A 21,697-nucleotide genomic window follows, 5' to 3' on the forward strand; every position below is an offset into this window, starting at 1 on the left:
GAGGGGAGAACAATATGGGCAGTAATCATTACATTCACATATTTAAAAGTTAAAAGACTATCAAGTAAAAAAAAATATTAGGCTGCCCCTCTATTTCTTTTGAAAAAATGGAGAGATGCTATAGGGGTCAGAGTTTAGCACAGTACACAGAAGAAGTCTTTAACCTATAGAACTATTCAGCAGTAAAATGGGCTACCTTGAAAAGTAGCAGGTTCCCTGACACCAGAAATACGTGTTCAACCATAGGCTGAGGAACACATGTCAAGAATTTTACCTTATCTTTAATAGAGGGAGTTATGGAAGCCATACATTATGATGACAATATGAAATCTGGAACAGGCATGGGTAGAGCGTAAACAGAAGTCATGACACTGCCACCCGGGAGAGCTCAGGTGATTGTTTGCATCTTAGAGCCTCAGATTTTCTTCTACAGAATAGGCACAACACCACCTACTGTGCAGGGTTGTAAAAACCAGAGGTCATGCATGACAGGCATTTAAAAAACAGTGGCTTTGATTTTTGTCCAGGTGAAAGGTTTAAAAACCTCTAAAGTCTCTTGCAATATGAAACAGCGGTTCTGCTCAATCATTCTGAACTAGCCACAGGAACGGAAAAATGAACATCAGCCAGGATGGAGGATAACAACAGCTGAATTCTTCAACACTCACTACAGACCAGGGGCTATGCCAAGAACTTCAAAGACAGCATTTCACTTAAGCCTCACAATACTTCTGTGAAGTAATGATTATTATCTTCATTTTACACAGAGGCACCTGAAGCTCAGAGAGGTCAGGTAACTAGCCTAAAGTCACACAACTAAAAAGTGGAAGAGTTAAGATCCAAAGCAAGGGATGTCAGCTTTTAAAACTGAGATTCTTAACTATTAACTTATGCTGCCTCAGGCAAAATCATAAATAAGGGGGTCATAACTAGATTTGGACAGGTAGGAAAAGAGACTTTAAGAAAATTTTGATGATGATTTGAATATATAAATGAAGTAAGATATATCTCAAAAATCCACATTTTGAATGATGGGGAAGATACTCTACCACAAAGGAAAATACTTAAGGGGAAAGAGATGAGGTGGTTGACCATGATGAAAAACCTGGAATGAAGTGAGTTTCAGTTATAAACAAAAAGTTAAGAAGCACACAAAAGAAAGCTGAAGGTACAGGTAGAAATACAGATCTGGGAAATTCAGATAACAGGATTTTAGAGAAAACATCACAAGGCGAACGTTTACTAAGTTATTAAGTGCATGCTATGTCCCAGGGACTGTTGTGTTTTCCCTGCTTCATCTCTTTGAATCCTCTCCACAACCGAGGTGGTCCTACCATCACCTCTGTTCTGAAGATGGAAAAATGAGGTAAGAATGAGCCAAGGGTGACACGGGCAAGGATGAAACTGAATATGCATCCAGGCAGTCAGCTTCTGGAGCCATGATGTTAGCCTACACAGACTGCCTGTTCCTTTTAGAGGGGACCTACCAAAAACCAGATGAAGAAAAAGATGATTGTAGAAATGGGTGAGATCATCCCACAGTGCATACAAAGAGCAGGCAGACAACAGAAATCAAACTGATACCTAAATAAGTGAATAAAGAAAATAAGACACAGGGCCTGAAACCTTGTAGCAAATCCAGAGAGCTGAGAAAATGAAGTGTCTCTCTAAAGAGAGCTCTTAACAGTACCAGGCAATGGGTGCTTACTAAATGCTGCTGCCGAAGACAGTTACCAGCTGAAGACAAATGGCCCTTCCTATCACCTAAGGCCAGAAGGTCCAAGAGCAGGAGTTCTGCAGCTATCTCTAAGGCAGTTCCACTCAAGTACATGAAAGGAGGCCCAATTTCTCTTTAATATGTGCCAGTGAACTATTTTCTGTTCCCTCTATTCTGGTGCATGATGATTAATGTAACAGGCTTTTATTGCAGCAGTTTCCAACTACTTCAACACACCCATTCAGACTGCTGTAGAAAAAAAAAATCAAACTCTTCAAAATTGCTAGTTGTACAGAATAAACATATATAGGGGTTACACTACTTTAGGTCTAACATTCGTGCTTCTAATAGTTCCAGACCTGTCATTTCCTTAATAATCTCCAATTTTCAGGTAGGTATATTTTGAATATAAAATATTCTCTCCATCTCTATTCAGACATGCAAGTTTGTGCTTTAGCCTGAGAACAATTTATCAGGAACAACAACAACAATGACAACAAAAACCCAAAAAACCCAGTCCCTCAAAACAAGCAGGAGAGCCAGGTGATTTATATTATAAAGCCAAAAACACCAAAAAATAAATATATATATTTTTTGAACCCTGGTTAATTTGCATTTTTGTGTTTTGAAATTTTAACAAAATCTAAAATATTAATAAAAGCAAAGAGTTAATAAGGAAATGATTCAAAATAATTCCTTTTTAGACATGGTAATAGAAGAATTCTGGGCAAAATGCAGCTAATTGTTTATCGAAACAGGAAATAAAAATGTATAAAGACGATTTGCCTAAAAAATACCATATCACATTTAGCCCAAACAATTTCTATATTACATCACGTATCAGTACCTGTATACTGGTTTGCATATAAATATCCACTTTATTTTCATAATCTATGCTAATTTGAAGAAAAACATTCTAATTAAAATGAAGATCCACATATTTTTTAACAAAGTAAAAATGAAACATAGCAATAAAATAGGTAGAGAGATAAGTAGTTACCATTCTTAATTTTGTTCTATGTGTACCTCCCCCAACCCCCCATTTGGCCATGCAGTCAGTGTCAGAGTTGAGGGTGAAATTCCATCCCCAATTCACTGGGTGAGGCCTTTAATTAAAAGGGTCTTTGGAAGCAGTGTCACATGTGGCTCAGCATGCACTGCAACACCTTGGTAGAAACCAAATACAGAGCTTTTCCATCTCAATTTCCTTGCTCTTCTAATTTAACGTTAAACTTCACAGTGGGTAACAGCTGGGGAGATGCTGTATAGAGTGTTCATTTTTACCAGGATGCTACTGTAAAAACCCTGCACAACAGGCTGCTCAACAAAACAGCAAGCTAACACCACAAACACAACAGCACAATGAATCCTGATTTCCTTTGCCCAGAGAGTAGAAAGTGTGTGCTGTGGCTGGAACGTGTCCTGCATCTTACTGTCCAAGTGATCACATCTCTAGTTACTCATCACCAAACTAGCAATGGCTTCCATTTGGACACAAAACAGAATCTCATCTAGTGGAAGAGTTGAAGGCAAACAACACTAATGTGCTCTACTCACTAGTTCATTTGAGAACACCAAATGATGCTGTTTATGAAACAATACCAAAGCTACATCACAGACCCCACCTGATACAACTTAGAATCAACATAAAAGGCATTCACATAGTAAAAATGAAAATACAACTGGGTTCTTGGGCCACTGAAAATTCATGGTCGGGCTGGGCACGGTGGCTCATGCCTGTAATCTCAGCACTTTGGCAGGGTGAGGCGAGTGGATTGCTTGAGGTCAGGAGTTCAAGACCAGCCTGACCAACATGGTGAAACCCCATCTCTACTAAAAATACAAAAAATTAGCTGGGCATGGGGTTGGGCAGCCTGTAATCCCACCTACTCCAGAGGCTGAGGCAGGAGAATCACTTGAACCTGGGAGGTGGAGGTTGCAGTGAGCCAAGAGCACGCCATTGCACTCCAGTCTGGGTGACAGAGTGAGACTCTGTCTCAAAAAAAAAAAAAAAAAAAAAATTCATGATCTAGATACACTAATACAGACAAGACAAGTTGGGGGACAAAAGGGAGAGGCAAATGGCTCAGATTACTCAAACCTAAACCTAAGCAAGGACCTTGTTAATTGTCCACTCATCTGTAAAGAATTACGGCTTCAGCCAGTTCTACTACAAGCGATTATTTTTTATGAACACATGAAATCGCTTATTAATTCTAAAGCTAGAAAATTTGGGGTTGCCATGGATGAAGGTATGTTTTGTTTGGTGGTGGTTGGGCGGGGGTAGTAGCAATTTTGTTTTTAACACCTATAGCCTCTTGTGTTGAAATTGTTGCCTTACACCAGGATGCTATGACAAATAGAGTCGCAAACTGTAACTGATGGTGAGTATAAAGCCAAGACCACATCTGACCAGCAGCAGTGAATCTCTGGCTTGTAGAGGGACATTGGCAACTACCAACACCTGGGAGCAGCAGACTTCTAGAGTTCTACTCTCTAGGGCTCAGGATCTAAATAACCAAAATGTTCATGTTACACAGAAAAGAAGTAGGCTGACCTCTACACTATGCTGACCAAGAAGCCAAAATAATGGTCAATCTGCTTTCTTAAAAAGAACCAAAATTGTTCAGTTGCATTACTAGCATGGGTATGCTTTGGCATCCAACCAGGTTATCACGGGACTCGTGATCTGAGGACAAGGATCCTTACTAATATGAATGACCAGTCTGGGATGCCAGACACAGCTTTGATCCCCAGGTTCTATTCCTAGCTCTATTTACTACAATTCATGTCTTTGGGTTTCATCATCCTCTTCTGACAAAATGAGGACCAGAGTAAAACTATGATAAAATACTCAAGCCCTTGTGATTAGAGCTCTCTGTTGGGTCAGGTGACCTCATTCTTAAACTCTATTTGATGAGAAGCCATTAGATAGGATTTTTAGCCTCATTCCCTCTCAGGTCAGCTATCCTGTCTCTTAGCTAGCCAGTGGAATGGAATCCACAACCTCAAAATCAGGCCTCTCCACAATTCAGAGCATTGCAAATTTCTGGATGATGCTTTTAGAGCAATAGCTGGATGACCCCTGGAAACAGAAGAAATTTCCTGGCTACATAAAGTGCAGAACAAAATTCCTTCAAAAAACCCAACTATACAGGGGCCGTAGGTAGGGCTCCTACACTAAATCATCTCAACACCAAAGAATTGAAAAGAGGCGGCAGAGCCAATACACCAACACACGTGAACAGCTCTTACATATAAAGCACTACTCTGTAGCCCCTCCTTAAAACCTTCTCTTCTTCTTGTACTCCCTATTTCAATGAAACACCACCATCCTCCCACTAGCCCAAGGCTAAAACCCAAGAGTCAACCTTGAGTTCTGCAAATCTATGACTGTCCCCTTCCCATTAAATCATGAAGCTTTGTCTGGCCTATCCCTGTAAGTTCTCTTGACTCCATTTACTCTGGCCCATCACTGTTACCATCCAACTGAGACCACAGTTGTTTGACTCTTGGCTTAAAAAGCAACCAACCGGTCTCCCTCTCCTTGGTCACGTTCCTCTCCATTAGATTTACCACACAATAGTAGAGTGATCCTTCTGAAGCACAAATCTTATGAGGTTTGCCTCAACAGACTTCCCATTAGTCTTAGGATAAAGAGCCGTTTACCTTTACACATTCAGGGTTGCCTAGTCCAGACCAAAGTTTGCCAAAATGTGGTTCCTGAACCATCCAGAGCATCGCAATTTAGGATGCTTATTGGAAAGGCAGCTTCTTAGGCCCTATTCAGAACTACTAAATTTGAGTCTTGGGAGGGGAGGTGGGTGGAGAGGCCTTGGACTCTGCATTTCTAAATACGCACCTCAGATAATTTTTACACTAAAATTTGGGGGGAAAAACTGCCAGAGATTTAGAAAAATTAATTTCAACTTCAAATCCACCTGTCTAATCTTGAACAAATCCAGAAAACTTCTTTAGGCTTCTGTTCACTCAGCTTTCATAGGGAAACAACACTAACAACCTAAGGTGACTGTAAGGACAAATATTAATACAAGAACTTTCTTAGCTAGAAAATGCTATATGAGAGGTAGCTAATAACAATGTTGTTCTAGTTAACAGAAATATTGAATTTTGTAGTAATCCTAGACTTTTCTATCCTGAGACTGGAACCAGTGGAAACTCCTATGTGTAGACTGTTTTCAAGTTAAAGTAATTACATGTAAAATAGATACCCAAGATTATAAAACAGTATCAAACAAAAAAACCTGGAAATGACAGTACAATGCACCCCTAAGAACTTGTTGATGATCGCATCTGGCAATTAATGGGTAGGGGTCAGGAATGCTAGATGTTTAGCAATGCATGACTGGGCACTGCCATTCAGATGCATGGTAACTTCTAGGAACAGAAAATAGCTGTCTATAGCCTTAGACCTGGAGAAAGTGCAACAGAGTGGGAACGGCATCGTATTCTTGAATTTGTCACACACCTGTCATCTGACTGCAGAAGCTAAGCTCTAGAACAGCTGCTCTTTACCACCCTTTTGGGATACTTCTTTGGAAACATAATGAAAGCTATGGGCCATTTCCCTGGAAAATTACTGGTAAATGCAAAATTTTACCATAGAGTAGGTTTATTCTTTTGCATACAATATGTGATAATGATAATCACCTTTTAGGTTATTGGGAGGATGCTATTATCAGAAATAATATTTAAAAGCACGTTGTAAATTATAAACATTATACGGATATTAGTTATTGTAACTTTTTTGAAAGTGACTCAGTACTGACTACACAATAATTTGGTAGAAAAGTTTTAGAAACCTTTCATTCTGTGCCCCCAAGTGCCTACGACAGTCACCCAATAAAAAAATTGGCAAAGCAGGCTGGGCACGGTGGCTCATGCCTGTAATCCCAGCACTTTGAGAGGCCAAGGCGGGTGGATCACTTGAGCCCTGGCATTCAAAGTTGTAGCGAGCGCTAATGCACCACTGCACTCTAGCCTGGGTAACAGAGTGAGACCCTGTCTCAAAAAACAAAAAAAAGAAAGAAAAGAAAAAGGAAAAAAAAATTTGGCAAAGGATGTGAATACCTGCCATTAGGGTTTATGCCACAAACCTTTAAGGGTTTTTGCTACAAAACAACAAACTCATAGCACAAACATTTTATACTTACTTATAGTTGCTCCTTTTGCACTGTCAGGTGGATATACCCAGATACAAGTCCTAGATTTTTACATTATGAGTGTCTCAAGATTATACTCTCTGCACCTTTCAAACCTTTGCAAAATCCTATTGACAAACCCGACATGCTCAGCAAATACTTGCTGAATTGGATGGTTTGCCCGACATGAGTAATCATCATGACACACAAAAAATACCGAGTTTTAGGTTAATACTATTTATTTATTTATTTTTTTGAGACGGGGTCTTGCTCTGTCGCTCAGGCTGGAATGCAGTGGCCTGATCTCGGCTCACTACAACCTCTGCCTCCTGGGTTCAGCGATTCTCCTGCCTCAGCCTCCCGAGTAGCTGGGATTACAGGTGCACGCCACTATGTCCAGCTAATTTTTTTGTATTTTTGGTAGAGACGGGGTTTCACCATGTTGGCCAGGATGGTCTCGAACTCCTGACCTCGTGATCCACCCGCCTCGGCCTCCCAAAGTACTGGGATTACAGGCGTGAGCCACCATGCCCAGCCCATTAATACTATTTATCAACTACAGTTCCATCAGATTAGAATAGAAAAATTTCTCCAAATTATTTTCTAAAATACAAAGAATATTAAAATCTATTTTAAAACTAGCGGCTATAAAATTAGAGGCTTTGCTCTAGGAGCTGGGGGTAGACATACGTGGAGAGGTTTACAGAATATTTTAAAATACACATACCTACCCACATATAAAACTGTATTCACATTCACACATACCATCATTCATGAAGTTATATGGAGATGAAGTTAACTGGGCATTAAAAAATAGCAGCAACAGATGTAACAGTATAAATAATGGGGTAAGAGAAATGTGACCCCACTCCCTGCTGAAATCTTTCCATTCCAGTGAGGAAGAAGACTACAGGAAGGAGGCTTTGTATCCCTGCCACTTGCTTCAATGTTACTAGATGCAAAGTTCAAATCAGTCAAGTTTAGCTCAAATAATATCGAATTGATTTACCACTTGCAAAGTACAAATCAGTCAAGTTTAGCTCAAATAATATCAAATTGATTCACCACTTTATGACTTTTACAACCAAAGCACAGAAAAGGACATAGCAACTCACCATGTAAGCAATGCCCAGGACTGCCAACACCTTAGTGGGTGGGGACCTGTCCAGACTCTACACAGATAAACACATGACCCAAGTAAGATCCTCACAGCCACATGGTGGTTTCTAAGAAGCTCACACTTGCTTAGATATAGTAAAACATTTATTAAGTGACAAAAAAAAAGAAAAGGAACTGCAGAGAACTGCACTGCCCCACCAATCACACACATGTATACACATACATAATAAGCACAGGTAATGTGCTGGCCAGAACCAACCTGAGCTATCTTCTAGGGACCCTCAGTGGAATAGAGGAGTGCTGTCTCTACATGCCATACAAGTTCCCTGAAATCACAAGCACTTTTTGGCTGTCCCTACGGCTGCTCCCTTTCCTCATCATGTGACAGGTAGCAGCATGCACAGTGGCAGCTTGTTCACATTTCAAGCAACCAAGCATCTGCCTTCACAGCCTTGGCATCAGCCAGGGAGCTGGTGCCTATTTCTGAGTCCTGCCCAAGAACAGAAAGGCGGATACCTGCCTGACAAAGCAAGAGCCTGAAACACAGCAGATTAAATTCACTAATATCTTTAAGAAGTTACCTGTATCCAGAAAGAGCCCAAAGGAAGCAAACAAAGCATCTGAAGTAGAGGTCTGAAGCTCTACCTACATTCAGAAAAGAGTTCAAATGAAGCAAACAAAACATGAAATGGAAGGAAGGAAGAAACCCAACGGTAGACATTAAAACTGGCATTCAGGTAAAGCCTATCATGGTCCATCCATTAATTCCTATAAGTCCGGATCTGGAGTAGGACACAAAAGCAAGGCCCTGACTGAGATCATTCACCACTATAACCATTGTAATCTAGTAAAAGTTCAGTACTTCTATTCTGGCTACAGAGGCAAAATCATCCCACGTAGGACACTGTGGGATGTTTCCATTTACCATTACAGAATGAAGTCAAATTTAAGTGAATGCCTTACAAATTGTATGGAAACATAACCATAGTCCCTGAGTTATTTAATCCTGGACTCTGGCTTCCCCATATCTGGAGGAAGGCCTAGAGGCTGCTGTGAGCAGTTGAAAATCTACTCAATTCAGTATAATTGACACTTGCTTAGAGGAGGAAGCACGATCATCCTTACTACTGCTAACATCCCATTAAAACTAAAAGTTAATTAGGCTGTGTTCCATAAAGTCAATTTGAGGCATTTGTCTCAATAACATTATTGTAATTATTCCTCATCAAAATGAATACCGCCTCCTACAGCACAACAATGTGCTGTGGAAACAGCAGCAAAAATCCGGCAACTCACATTACATTCTCCATCTGAGTTACGGAAGTAGGTTTATGTTTACAGAGAACTGAAAACAGGGATTCACAGACATTAACGCTTTGTTTTTAAAAAATACAAAGGCAGGTTTAGGGCATCTTGTTTATGTTTCCAAAGGCCTGGAAAATAAAAGCAAACTAGACAGCAGGACAAATTATATGAATCATAATAATACCACGAAAATTCAAAAAGAGAAGTACCTATTGAAGTTAACCTATCACAAATGCTAGTTGCTAAGAATGGACACCACAAAATCTTTACCAAGTGAGCACCACAACCCGTGCACCCTCCACCTCTACCCAGAACAGGATTCCAACCACTCCCCAGAGGGCTCTGGCAAGGTCTGGAACACACGAAAAAGCCAGGGGCACCAGGATACCCACTAAGGACATTTCTAGTAACAAAGAATTGAAAATTTTCCTCAAGACCCAAAATGTAAACATACCAAATGAGTCCCCTTACATGAGTCTTTTTAAACATATTTAATAAAGTATAAATAAAATGTAACTGTTAGAAACAAAGCAAATGCATAAACATCTATATAGCCTATAGATATTGACCTCTAGTGACTACATGATAATGTTGTATTTAAAGTATTTTTAAATAATGCTGCTGAAGGAAAACTAAGTTATAATCATATTTTGTGAATACTCTTCTCCTTGCATCATCAGTGGCCCAATGATATGATCATATGGGTGGGGGAAGGGGGTCACGAGAGAAGGGCAGCAGGGACTGGGTTAGGGAAAGTGCACCCCAGAAATGTAGACAACTGCTACAGCGGTTAACCCACATAAGAAAGCACGCAAGTGCCCTTAGCATACTGGTTCTCCATGAGGGCCACCCAAGAAGCTTTAAATAGCCCTCAAATACCCAGGCTTCCCCCCTGCCCCCATTAAATCTAATCTCTAGAGGTGGGACTGAGGCAACATTAGTTTTTAAAGCTTCCAGGTGATTCCAACATGCAGCCAAGTTTGAGACTAGTGTCTTATCTATAAAAGGTGTCAGATGAAATGATTCTGAAGCTGAAGACAAATCTGTCCATTTCCAGGGGAAAACAAAATATTGGTAAGTAGTAACACAGCGAGTCACAAGCCAAAATTTTAAGTTGTAATTTTGCCCCTCCTGATCTAAGTGACCTTGAGGAAATCACTTGATTTCCCGGGGCCTCAATGTGCATTCCTTCTAAACATGGAGGAGTTCTACATAAATCTGTGGAAATCCCATTTAATTCTATGATTTCAACATATTAATAAAGAAATACTTCTCAATGGGACAGTTTTGCCAGGCTAAACTGTAGTAAGTATGTAGTAAGTAAATCACAGTATGTAGTAAGTAAATCACAGTTCAAGACTCCAATCAGGACTTTCACACACAATTTGATTCCAGGTTTACTTATTTACCCTTTTAACTTTTTTTTTTTTTTTTTTGAGACGGAGTCTCGCTCTTTCACCCAGGCCGGACTGCAGTGGTGCGATCTCAGCTCACTGCAAGCTCCACCTCCCAAGTTCACACCATTCTCCTTCCTCAGCCTCCCAAGTAGCTGGGACCACAGGCGCCTGCCACCACGCCTGGCTAATTTTTTGTATTTTTAGTAGAGACGGGGTTTCACCATGTTGGCCAGGATGGTCTCGATCTCCTGACCTCGTCATCCGCCCACCTCGGCCTCCCAAAGTGCTAGGATTATAGGTGTGAGCCACCGCGCCCGGCCATACCTTTGTAACTTTTTAAGAGCTAGACCCACCAATAAAAACTGAGTAAATTCCGCATATGTCAGGTGTCTTTTTCTTTCTTTTCCAAAATGTAGTTGCACAAATTCTGAATCCCAGTTAAATGGAATATGTTGATGAATTGTGGTCTGTCCAAAAACTTGCTTAACATCCTCTGAAAAGAGAAAAGACAGGTTGATTAAAACAAAGTAAATGAAGTTCTTTCTGATAAAATCTGTTATTGAATGGATATCACTTTTTCTTATAAAAAAAGTAATTCAATTTTAAATAGCCATACAGATTACAAACTATGGCAGAAATAAAAGAATCCTCAAGGAATCAGTTAAGAAATCAAGGTCAAGAATCCCACCAAATAAAATAAAGGGAGGGGAAATCAAGAAGTCTCTCACACACACACAACCTAAAGGCTGTAGGAAACCCAAGTAGAAAGCTAAAACTATTATCATCTCATTTGTTTTTGTTTCAATAAATAATGATTATTTTCTAGGTACAGAGGACAGAATTCAATCTTAGTGGCAGGAAAACACATACATACACACACACACACACACACACACACACACAAGATACAAGCGTTACATATAGCCTTTAACAAGTTATTTAAAAGTTTTTGGAAGATTTAGAAATCCGTTAGGAAAAAATTTGACACACATATTTAACACCCCTAAGGCTGTTTCTGTGTTTGAAAAAGTCCAACACTTTATCGAGCTGCACGTGAAGACAAAGAAAATGAGGAGAAAAGCCAGCAGCAGCCCAAGTCTTTGATTTTCTACTGCACTCTTTTGGCTTGACCCAAGAGTTCTCAAATTGTTCAAATAATCCCATTTAAGATGGGCCACTGAATGTGCTGGTCCTGGCTTAGGATCTCTTTTTAGCCTCTACAGAAAAACTGTAAGAGGACTGACAGAGAAAAAACAAACAAGAAAAAAACATGAAAAACCTTACTTTTCTAAAGCTTCTATTTTTATTTTTAGCCTCCTCCTCTTGATAAAAGTATGTGTTTGGAGAATGGAGGAAATACAAATTATTAGCATATTAATAATTTTTCCTGGCTTTCACATCTTTAAATATATCTACCAAACCTGCTCATTTCTATGAGCAAACTGTGCTTGATACCTTTTTTCTCTTTTGCTTCTATTTAAAACAAAAAAAGAAGAAGAAAGTTATTTAGTCCTCTGAAAAGTGCCAAAACCTTTGGCATATGTGTCTATGGTTTCCCCTCAAATTTCCTGCTCCCACCCCCATTATACCCACAGTTTTTATTCCATGTTTTTAAAGTTTCCAGAAATTTTTAAAGCCTTGTCATGAAGAAACAGTAGTGCCACCATTAGCATAAGGTTAGGTGTGTATTTGCACAGAGAAGGCAGTAAAAAATCAGGATTATGCTGGGCATAAATTTTATAAAACGTGGCAGAAATCCTCAGACTGGCCCTGATGAGGACAATAAAAGTTTTAAAGTACAATACTGAATTTATTCTGTCTTCTTTACTTTTAGGGAAAAAAGAGATAAGATATAAGGAAAATGAAGTGAATCCAGAATTAGGATTTAAAGGAAAAACAAACAAACAAAAAAGATTCTCAGTGAGTCTGACCAGGGGTCAATAAAAGGAATTAAGTAGAAGATTTCTGAGAAGAAATCACCAAACTGAAATTCAAATGACTTGGATTCAAATTCTACTAACAGCAGCTAAAATTTCTTGGGCACTCACCATGTGCCAGATATTGTTCTAATGGCTGTAAGTCCCTTAATATCTTAAAACATGACTTTCTTCAGTGCAAAACATATTAACCGAGATAATCTGTGACTCCTTTCCAGGTGTAAGTGTCTGTATCTCTGTAGGAAGCAGGCCCAATAAAGTTTTAATAAAGGCTCCCATAACCTTCTAATCTAGATGAATAAATTATCTAACGAAAATAATGCTCAAATGATAAAGACGTGACCGAAAGAAAAAAAATTCACACTGTAAATAAAATTTTATACTAGAATAAAATTTTAGAGAAATAATATGCAAGAAAAAATGGTTTTCTCGTTTATCCTCAGTTAACTTAAAGATTCCTTTCTGCCAAGCATTCCAGTGAAATAAAGTTTTAACATAATAATCATAGGATAATTGTCAAAAATAAGATTTTTCCCCTTGTTGATCTCTCCTTCCATCTCTGTTTCCCATAGAAAGTAACAGAAGGTTTTTACTAAATAGTTGGTATATAAAGCTAAGGCACTTATTATCCATTTTTATATTTATATGGTCTAAAATTATAAATATACATGAAAGTAGGTTTAAGTTTTTCTAAAATTAGTGAATGCATGTAAAATGTGTCTCACCATAAACAACAATCTTATTTATCTGTAATTAAAGTAACTACCATTTACTTCTTACTAGAGCTCACATTTGAATCCGAAACTCTAAACGCTATGGTTTTTTGGACTACACCATAGACTGTGTGTGTGCCTCTATGAAATGCCTGGCTGATGTACTGAAATCTCCTCTGCAGGATAGAGCTATACATTATCCCTAAGATATCTCTCAGATCTAAAATCTGACAATCCTATAGGCCTGTACTACCAATAATGATTTGTTTGAAAAAAGATCTCTCTATAAATCTTCTAGAGTATACTATACTAGATGTGTATAAAAGATCTCTATATGATGTAATATAAATCATTACATAGTATGCATATGTATGCACATATTAATGTGTTTGTGCATATTTATTGCACGTCTTTTATTTCCTAATTGATTATTAGCCCCTTCACAGCAAAGACCCCATTCTTCGCATCTGATTCTACCACTATGGCTGGCACAGTGGTAGGCAGAGAGCAACTGCTCACTAAGTAGTTGCTGAATTTAAATGAGCCAGAAAAGGTTTACAATAGATAATGCAACAGGTTAAGGACAGCGGTATTAACCCTTTGGGACACTACAGTTTCCCTTGCTGAGAAACTATTCAACAGTCATTTCTCACCACTTCAGTGCACTGCATACAAATCATCAGTCAACATCGTTTATCAAAATCCCCAGGCCTGGTCCTAAACTGATTTAAACGTGTTGAGGGGCTGAAAAAACTGCATTTTAGCCAGCACTCCAGGTTTTCCTGATGCAAGGGTCCAGGACCTCATTCTGAAAGCATTATCAGGGAGTATGGAAGGGTTAGATTCACTCCTAATTTTTAACTTCTCATTGAAATGGATAAAAATTTAAGAGGAAGGAGGTAGAGAAGACTCTCCAGACCAAGCAGTGTAATGCAGGAATGTGTAAACACAGATCATGTGTAGACCTAGGTCATTTAGGGCTCCCATGCTGCACAACTCCAGTGGATGGCATGCACTTCATGGTCCATGTGACTGGTGCCTCCTGGAGTTGGGCAGTGTATCAACCACATGACCCTGAGGATGTAGGCCCATTATTAGCTTTGTGGCTGTTCCAATATACTGGCTATTGTAGGAATGTCAGGGCTTAGCTAGCTAGCTAGCAACCTTCTAAGTAGCACAGCTTGGGAGCACTGTACTAGGTCCTGTGGGAAGAGGAAGGGTAGTAAAAGGTATGAGGCTACATCCAAGTCTAATACTTGAGAAATAATTCAACAGCAGATTCAAACAGTACATTGTATCAGCACTAAACCACAGGGTGGCCTCATAGTAAGGAAATGGAGATTTAAGGAGAGAAGTAAGAGAGAAAAGCTTATTGGAGCAGATAAACCATGATCTGGGCCCTGAAAGGTGTCAAGGATTTACTAAGAGGGACCTTTGAGGGAGCTTTTCAATGGCGATCAATGGCATGAAGAAAGGTTCATTTCTTTTGAAGTGAATCAAAGGTCCAGTTACAGTGCTTTGGACCAAAGCCACCTGGGATCACTGAGACATGATAGATCCTGCTCCAGGTAGCCACAGACATTGGCATCACCTGCCAGCAGCAAACATTATTTTAAAGCCCCCGGGGCATGATGCTATGTTTATGGTGAAGAAAAGTTTGCTATGGAAAGAACGGTTGGCCATGGGACTCTGCAGGGAAAAAAAGGCCTGAAGTTGTTTACCACTTGGCATAATTTCTACAAAATTTACTTTTTACTCTCTCGACCTACCTAGCAGGATTATGTACTCAAATATCATAAGATTGACAAGCCACTCTAATTGGAGAAGCCAAATGATACGCAAAAGATTAAAGGAAACCTACCAATATTTCTATTCATCTCACGACTAATAAAGTCTTTTAAAACAAAATATTAAATCTTCTTCCTCTGGAAAACTCACACATTTTCTCCAAAAATATTTTATAGACTCATAAGTTTCTGAATATTTCATTCTGCTCTAATGAATCATCCTAGGGCATTCATTTTCTGAAATGTTTGGTCTCTACGTTTTCCTGCAGGCTCATGAATAGAAACATCTATAAACTCAATCATCACTATGGGTTCCTTGCATTTCTCCCTCACTCTGGGAGACATTATAATACCACGTCAGGTTAATATTCTTTTCTCCTTTTAGGAGGCACAAATAACTTTCTCACTTAACATTCGATTGTTTAAGATTCCTCTATGTCTTGTAAGGCTCTGAGAGGTAAGAGGAACAAGTCCCAGCTCTCATTTTATAGCTGAAAAATCAGAAATGAAAATCCAAAGCGATTTTCAAGCCCAGTTCTACTCTATACTCTGGCTCCCACATGGGCAATTCCATGAGCTTTACTATGAAAGACTCCAGGAGTCAAACTTAGAGTTGTCCTCTCACCAAACCCGTACCATTCCCTGACCATTCCAAACCTAACTTGCAGTCCTGGAGAGGAAAGAAGAAACCCAAAATGTTTTAGCTTTTTTGGTTGCTTACTTGGTTCAGAATAACTCGTAACTCAGTCGTGGAAGACTTTCAGGTAAGAACCACCTGCTAGATCTATCTCAAACGTAAAAATAATTAGAATTAGGTCTCTTCTGGTCTAAAATACAAGCCTTAAACTCTTTTCCCCATGTTGAGGTCATATAGGCAAAGAAACAAAACTAATTAGCATTAAAATGTGCATGTAGCACTAGTATATATTTTGGATACATAAAGTCATATTTTTCTTAGTTCAGCCACTCCTCCTAAAAGTAAAGCCAAATTAGAATGCTTATTTTTTAAAGTAAAGTATAATTGTTGTTATTTCAATCTGTGCCAAACAAGCTATGTTTGGAAAGCCTGTAGTTCCCATAATATCACCAAATAATAGTGATATTATTTAAAGTAAGACCTCACCAAATAAGCTCAAAGTTCCTTTTATTTGTGGAACTTTGCTTTCTCCACAAAAGTTTCCATCTTAAAAGTCTGCCGCATTTGTTTATATCATGAGAAGACAATTACAAAGTGGCAGTTGTTTCTTTCCTAAAGATAACCTCAAAAAGTCAACCTATTTCTCCCAAGTTAATAAGTTTCCCAGGCTACAGGGTATGGTTATAGTGAAAAGAGTTGAGACCTTTAAAAGTTGGGTCACAGATCTTATATACAGAAAAGTCCTAAGAAATCACTAAAAAATTATTAGAACTAATAAATAAGTCTAGCAAGGTTGGAAGACAGAAAAATCAATATACAAATATCAACTGTATTGCTATATATTTGAAATAAGCAATCCAAAAATGAAATTTAAAAAACAACTCGGTCAGGCACAGTGGCCCACGCCTGTAATCCCAGCATTTGGGAGGCCCAGGCAGGCGGATCATTTCAGGTCAGGAGTTCAAGACCAGGCTGGCCAACAGGGTGAAACCCCATCTCTACTAAAAATACAAAAATTAGCCAGGCATGGTGGTGGGCACCTGTAATCCCAGCTACTCAGGAGGCTGAGGCAGGAGAATGGCGTGAACCCGGGAGGCGGAGCTTGCAGTGAGTGGAGTGCCACTGCACTCCAGCCTGGGTGACAGGGCGAGACTCCATTGCAAAAAAATTAATTAATTAATTAATTTAAAAAAACCTCAATTTACAGTAGCCTCAAAAACAATAAAATACTTAGAAATAAATTTAACAAAATAAGTGCAAAACTGATTCTCTAAACACTACAAAACAGCATTGAAAGAAACTAAAGAAAATCTAAATAAATAGAAACACATCCCATGTTCACGGATTAAAAGACTTGATATTGTTAAGATGGCAAAACTCTCCAAAGTTAATTTTAAAATGGCAATACTCCCTAAAATGATCTACAGATTCAATGTAATCCCTATCAAAATCCTGGTTGGCTTGTTTGCAAAAATTGGCAAACTGATCCAACAATCCATTATGAAAATTCAAGCAATTCAGAAGAGCCAAAACAATCTTGAAAAAGAAGAACAGATGGAGTCTTGCTCTGTTGCCCAGGCTGGAGTACAGTGGCATGATCTCGGCTCACTGCAACCTCTGCCTCCCAGGTTCAAGCGATTCTCCTGCCTCAGCCTCCTGAGTACCTGGGATTACAGGCACTTTGATACACCCAGCTAATTTTTGTATTTTTAGTGGAGACAGGGTTTCACCATGTTGGTCAGGCTGGTCTCGAACTCCTGACCTCGTGATCCACCCACCTTGGCCTCCCAAAGTGCTGGGATTATAGGCGTGATCCACCACGCCTGGCACGAATTTGGATTTCAAGCTTACTACAAAGCTAGAGTAATCAAGACTATGTAGTACTGGTATAAGATAGACACAGAGAACATCAGAATGAAATTGAGAGTAAAAAAATTAACCCTCACATTTATAGTCAATTGATTTCCAACAAAGGTAACAGACAATAAGAAAAAACTGGTGCAGGGACAATATCCATATGCAAAATAATGAAGTTGGGCTCCTATCTCACCCTATATACAAAAATTAACTCATAATGGATCAAAGACCTAACTACAAGACTTAAAACCGTGAATAGTTTTAGAAGAAAATATAGGCATATTTTCAAGAAAATTTTAGAAAAAAATATAGACATAATTTTTGTGATGTTGGATTAGGAAATGGTTTAATTGACACCAAAACTACAAGCAACAGAAAAAAAAATAAATTATACTTCATCAAAATTTAAAACTTTATACTCCAAGGATACCATTAAGAAAGTATTAAAATGGCCAGGCACGGTGGCTCACGCCTGTAATCCCAGCACTTTGGGAGGCCGGGACGGGCGGATCACCTGAGGTCAGGAGTTTGATACCAGCCTGGGCAACATGGCAAAACCCCATCTCTACTAAAAATACAAAAATTATCCAGGCATGGTGGCACGTGCCTGTAATCCCAGCTACTCAGGAGGCTGAGGCAGGAAGAATTGCTTGAACCCCTGAGGCGGAGGTTGCAGTGAGCCGAGATCATGTCATTCCATTCCAGCCTGGGCGACAGAGAGAGACTGACTCAAAAGAAAAAAAGAAAAGAAAAAAAGAAAGTGTTAAAACACAATGAGATATGATCTCACACCACTCAGAATGGTTATTAAAAAGTCAAAAAACAACAGATGCCGGTGAGGTTGCAGAGAAAAAGGAACACTTATGTACTGTTGGTGGGAGTGTAAATTAGTTTAACCACTGTGGAATACAGTGTGGCAATTCCTCAAAGACCTAAAAACAGAAATACCATTCAACCCAGTAATCTCATTACTGGGTATATATCCAAAGGCATATACATCATTCTATTATAAAGACACATGCATGTGTACATTCATTGCAGCACTATTCACAATAGCAAAGAGGTGGAATCAACCTAAATGCCTATCAACGATAGAGTAGATAAAAAAAATGTGGTATATATACACCATGGAGTACTATGCAGCCATAAAAAAGAATGAGATCATGTCCCTTGCAGGAACGTCGACGGAGCTGGAGGCCATTATCATTAGCAAACTAATGCAGGAACAGAAAACCAAATACTGCATGCTCTCACTTTAAGTGGGAGCTAAATGGTGAGAACACACGGACACAGAGGAGAACAAGAGACACTGGGGCCTACCAGAGGGTAAAGGGTGGGAGGAGGGAGAGGATCAGGAAAAATAACTAATGGGTACTAGGCTTAATATCTGAGTGATGAAATAATTTGTATGACAAACCCCTATGACACAAATTTACCTATATAATGAACCTGCACATGTACCCCTGAACTTAAAATAAAAAAAGTTTAAAAACAAGAGAGAGAAAAAGAAAAGAAAAAGATAAAATAGCCTATAGACTAGGAGAAAAACTTTGCAAGTCACATATCTGATAAGGAACCCTAGTATACACACAGAACTCTCACAATACAATAAAAGGACAAATAATCCTATTTAAAAATGGGCAAAGGATCTGAATAGACATTTCTCCAGAGACAGCATAAAATTGCCAAGAGGCACATGAAAAGATGTTAGACATCATTAGCCATCAGGGAGATGAAAATCAAAACCATGATGAGATAACCACTTCACCCTGCTACAATGGTTATAATCAAAAAGAGATAATAAGAAGTGTTGGTGAGGATGTGAAGGAACTGCAACCCTCAAACACTGCTGGTGGGAATATATTTAAGAAAATGGTGTGGCCACTTTGGAAAACAGTCTGGCAGTTCCTCAAAAAGTTCAACATAGAATTATAATATGACTCAGCAATTCCACTCTCAGGTATATACTCAAGAGAAATGAAAACATATGCCCATACAAACTCACATACATGAATGTTCGCAGCAACGTTATTCATAATAGCCAAGCACTGGGAACAGCTCTTATGCCTGTTAACTGATTAATAAACAAAATGTGACCTATCTATATCTACACAGTGAAATATTATTTATCAATAAAAAGGAATAACACATGTGCTACATCATGGATGAGCCTTGGAAACATTATGCTAAGTAAAAGAAACCAATCATGAAAGCCCACATTTTATGATTCCATTTATATGAAATGTCTAGAATAGACAAATCCATATACACAAAAAGTAGATTAACAACTGCCAGGGGATGGAGGGACTGGATGGAAGGGAGTGGTGATTGCTAAGGTGCGGTGTGAGGTTTCTTGTTGGGGTGATGAAAACGTTCTACAATTGAATGTGGTGATAATTGTACAAATCTGTGAATATACTAAAAACCATTGAATTATATACTTTAAATGGGTAAATTATATCTCAACAAAGCTTTCTCTGAAAAAAAAAAAAACACCTAGAACTGTCAGAGATCTGCCTCTTACTAATGAGTAACCCTGGGCAAATTACTTACTCTGACTCAATTTGCTCAATCTTTAGAATGGGAATATCTATCTTAGACAGTTTTTCTGGAGTTAAGCATGACTAGTACAATGTTCTAAACATAGTAGGTGACCATCAAAATCATAAAACTCCAAAGTGTAAAGTCTTAATTATAATGAAAATTATTATCTGGGCACCAAATATTTACAAATACTATTTTTTAAATGAGCACAGTGTGATTTGGAAGTATCATAGTTTTTAATTTCTCAAAAAGCAATAATTTTCCTCAAATATTTAAAATCCATCCTTTCTTGAGCTCATATACTAAAATTTTGAATGAAAAGTGATCAAAAACTAAGTAATTTTCTATTATGTTTCTTAAAGTATAAAATTAAGAAAGATTAAGAACCTCCACTCTTTTCTCTGAAGATCTTTCAGACACTAGAGATATTTAATTGGCAAATTACTTGCACATGCCATTAAGTGGTTAGACTGAATTTGTTTTTACAAATTCTATGGACTCTTATTCCTTAACCTCCACCACACTATAATCTGAAATCATCAAGGTCTTCACTTATGCAAATTTTAACTTTCCATGTTTTTGTTTCCATACAGAATAACTAAATTAATGCATTTTAATTTCTAAAAGATTCACTTTTTGAAGCAGCATATCTATGAAAAAGAGTTTCCCATTAAAATAAAAAAGATTCATCAAGCTATATTATTTCAAACACTAAACCATAATCTCTCTCTCTTTCTCATGGATTTTAAAAATTCCATTAATACAATAAACACAAAAGGGATGTTTGTGTTAAACATAAAAGTAACCCCTCTTGGAGGCAAAGAGAGGACTGCTGAAGGCCCAGCACTTTATCTCTGAACAGTTTCATGCTTTTTCTAATGCATGCTAAATCCTCAAAGAAAGTTGTGGTTTTTCTCTAAGGGAAGTAATATTCCACCCTGCTGATATGGTTAACAACCAGCTTCTATGGCCATCATCTTTTAAGCAGGGAGCAAAGGACAAATTGTTGAATTCGTACATTAAATAACATAATGGAGTAAGTGGATGCAGACCTATCTCTACTGCCATATGCTCCAATATCAAGGTTGCCATTTCAAACCCTTTTGACAAGTGCCTTTTTACATTAATCACAGCTAAGGGTCTGAAGAGGAAAGAAGTATTCTGGCTACAATTCAGAGTCGCTCAAGAAACTTCTAGGGGGAAAATGGTTGCCATTAAAACATAGTAAGTAGAGCATAAGTACTTCACATTAAAATTGAGTTCTCTATAATCCCCTGTAAACTTTTTATTATTATTATTCTGAACATGTAGGTACAGTGGTGATAGGTATCTTTCAAAAAATAAGCACACACACAGCCAAGCTGAGCCAAATATTATACTAAAGTCATATGTGGTATTGGTGTATGTAAAAATTAGGGCTAATTTAAAACTCTTCCAGTTCTGTACTTAGGGATGGAACTAGCCTGAGCTAAGGTCATGTGGCATTCAGGAAAGAACCCTATCCTTCTAGTGCCAGAAGTCA

General features: G+C 38.4%; 1 protein-coding gene across 14 annotated transcripts in view; it reads right to left on the reverse strand.

Moving 5' to 3' along the window:
* SLC25A13 (solute carrier family 25 member 13) overlaps positions 1 to 21,697 on the reverse strand; it is a 237,626-nt gene that overhangs the window by 77,088 nt on the left and 138,841 nt on the right. For all 14 annotated transcript variants that reach the window (XM_054687647.2, XM_527824.7, XM_063815466.1 and 11 more), the window contains one exon: positions 11,054 to 11,193. In XM_054687647.2, coding sequence (XP_054543622.1) covers positions 11,054 to 11,193 — 140 coding nt within the window. The remainder of the gene's footprint in view (positions 1 to 11,053; positions 11,194 to 21,697) is intronic.

The sequence above is a fragment of the Pan troglodytes genome, chromosome 6 (genome assembly GCF_028858775.2).
Source record: "Pan troglodytes isolate AG18354 chromosome 6, NHGRI_mPanTro3-v2.0_pri, whole genome shotgun sequence".
Taxonomy (NCBI): Eukaryota; Metazoa; Chordata; class Mammalia; order Primates; family Hominidae; genus Pan; species Pan troglodytes.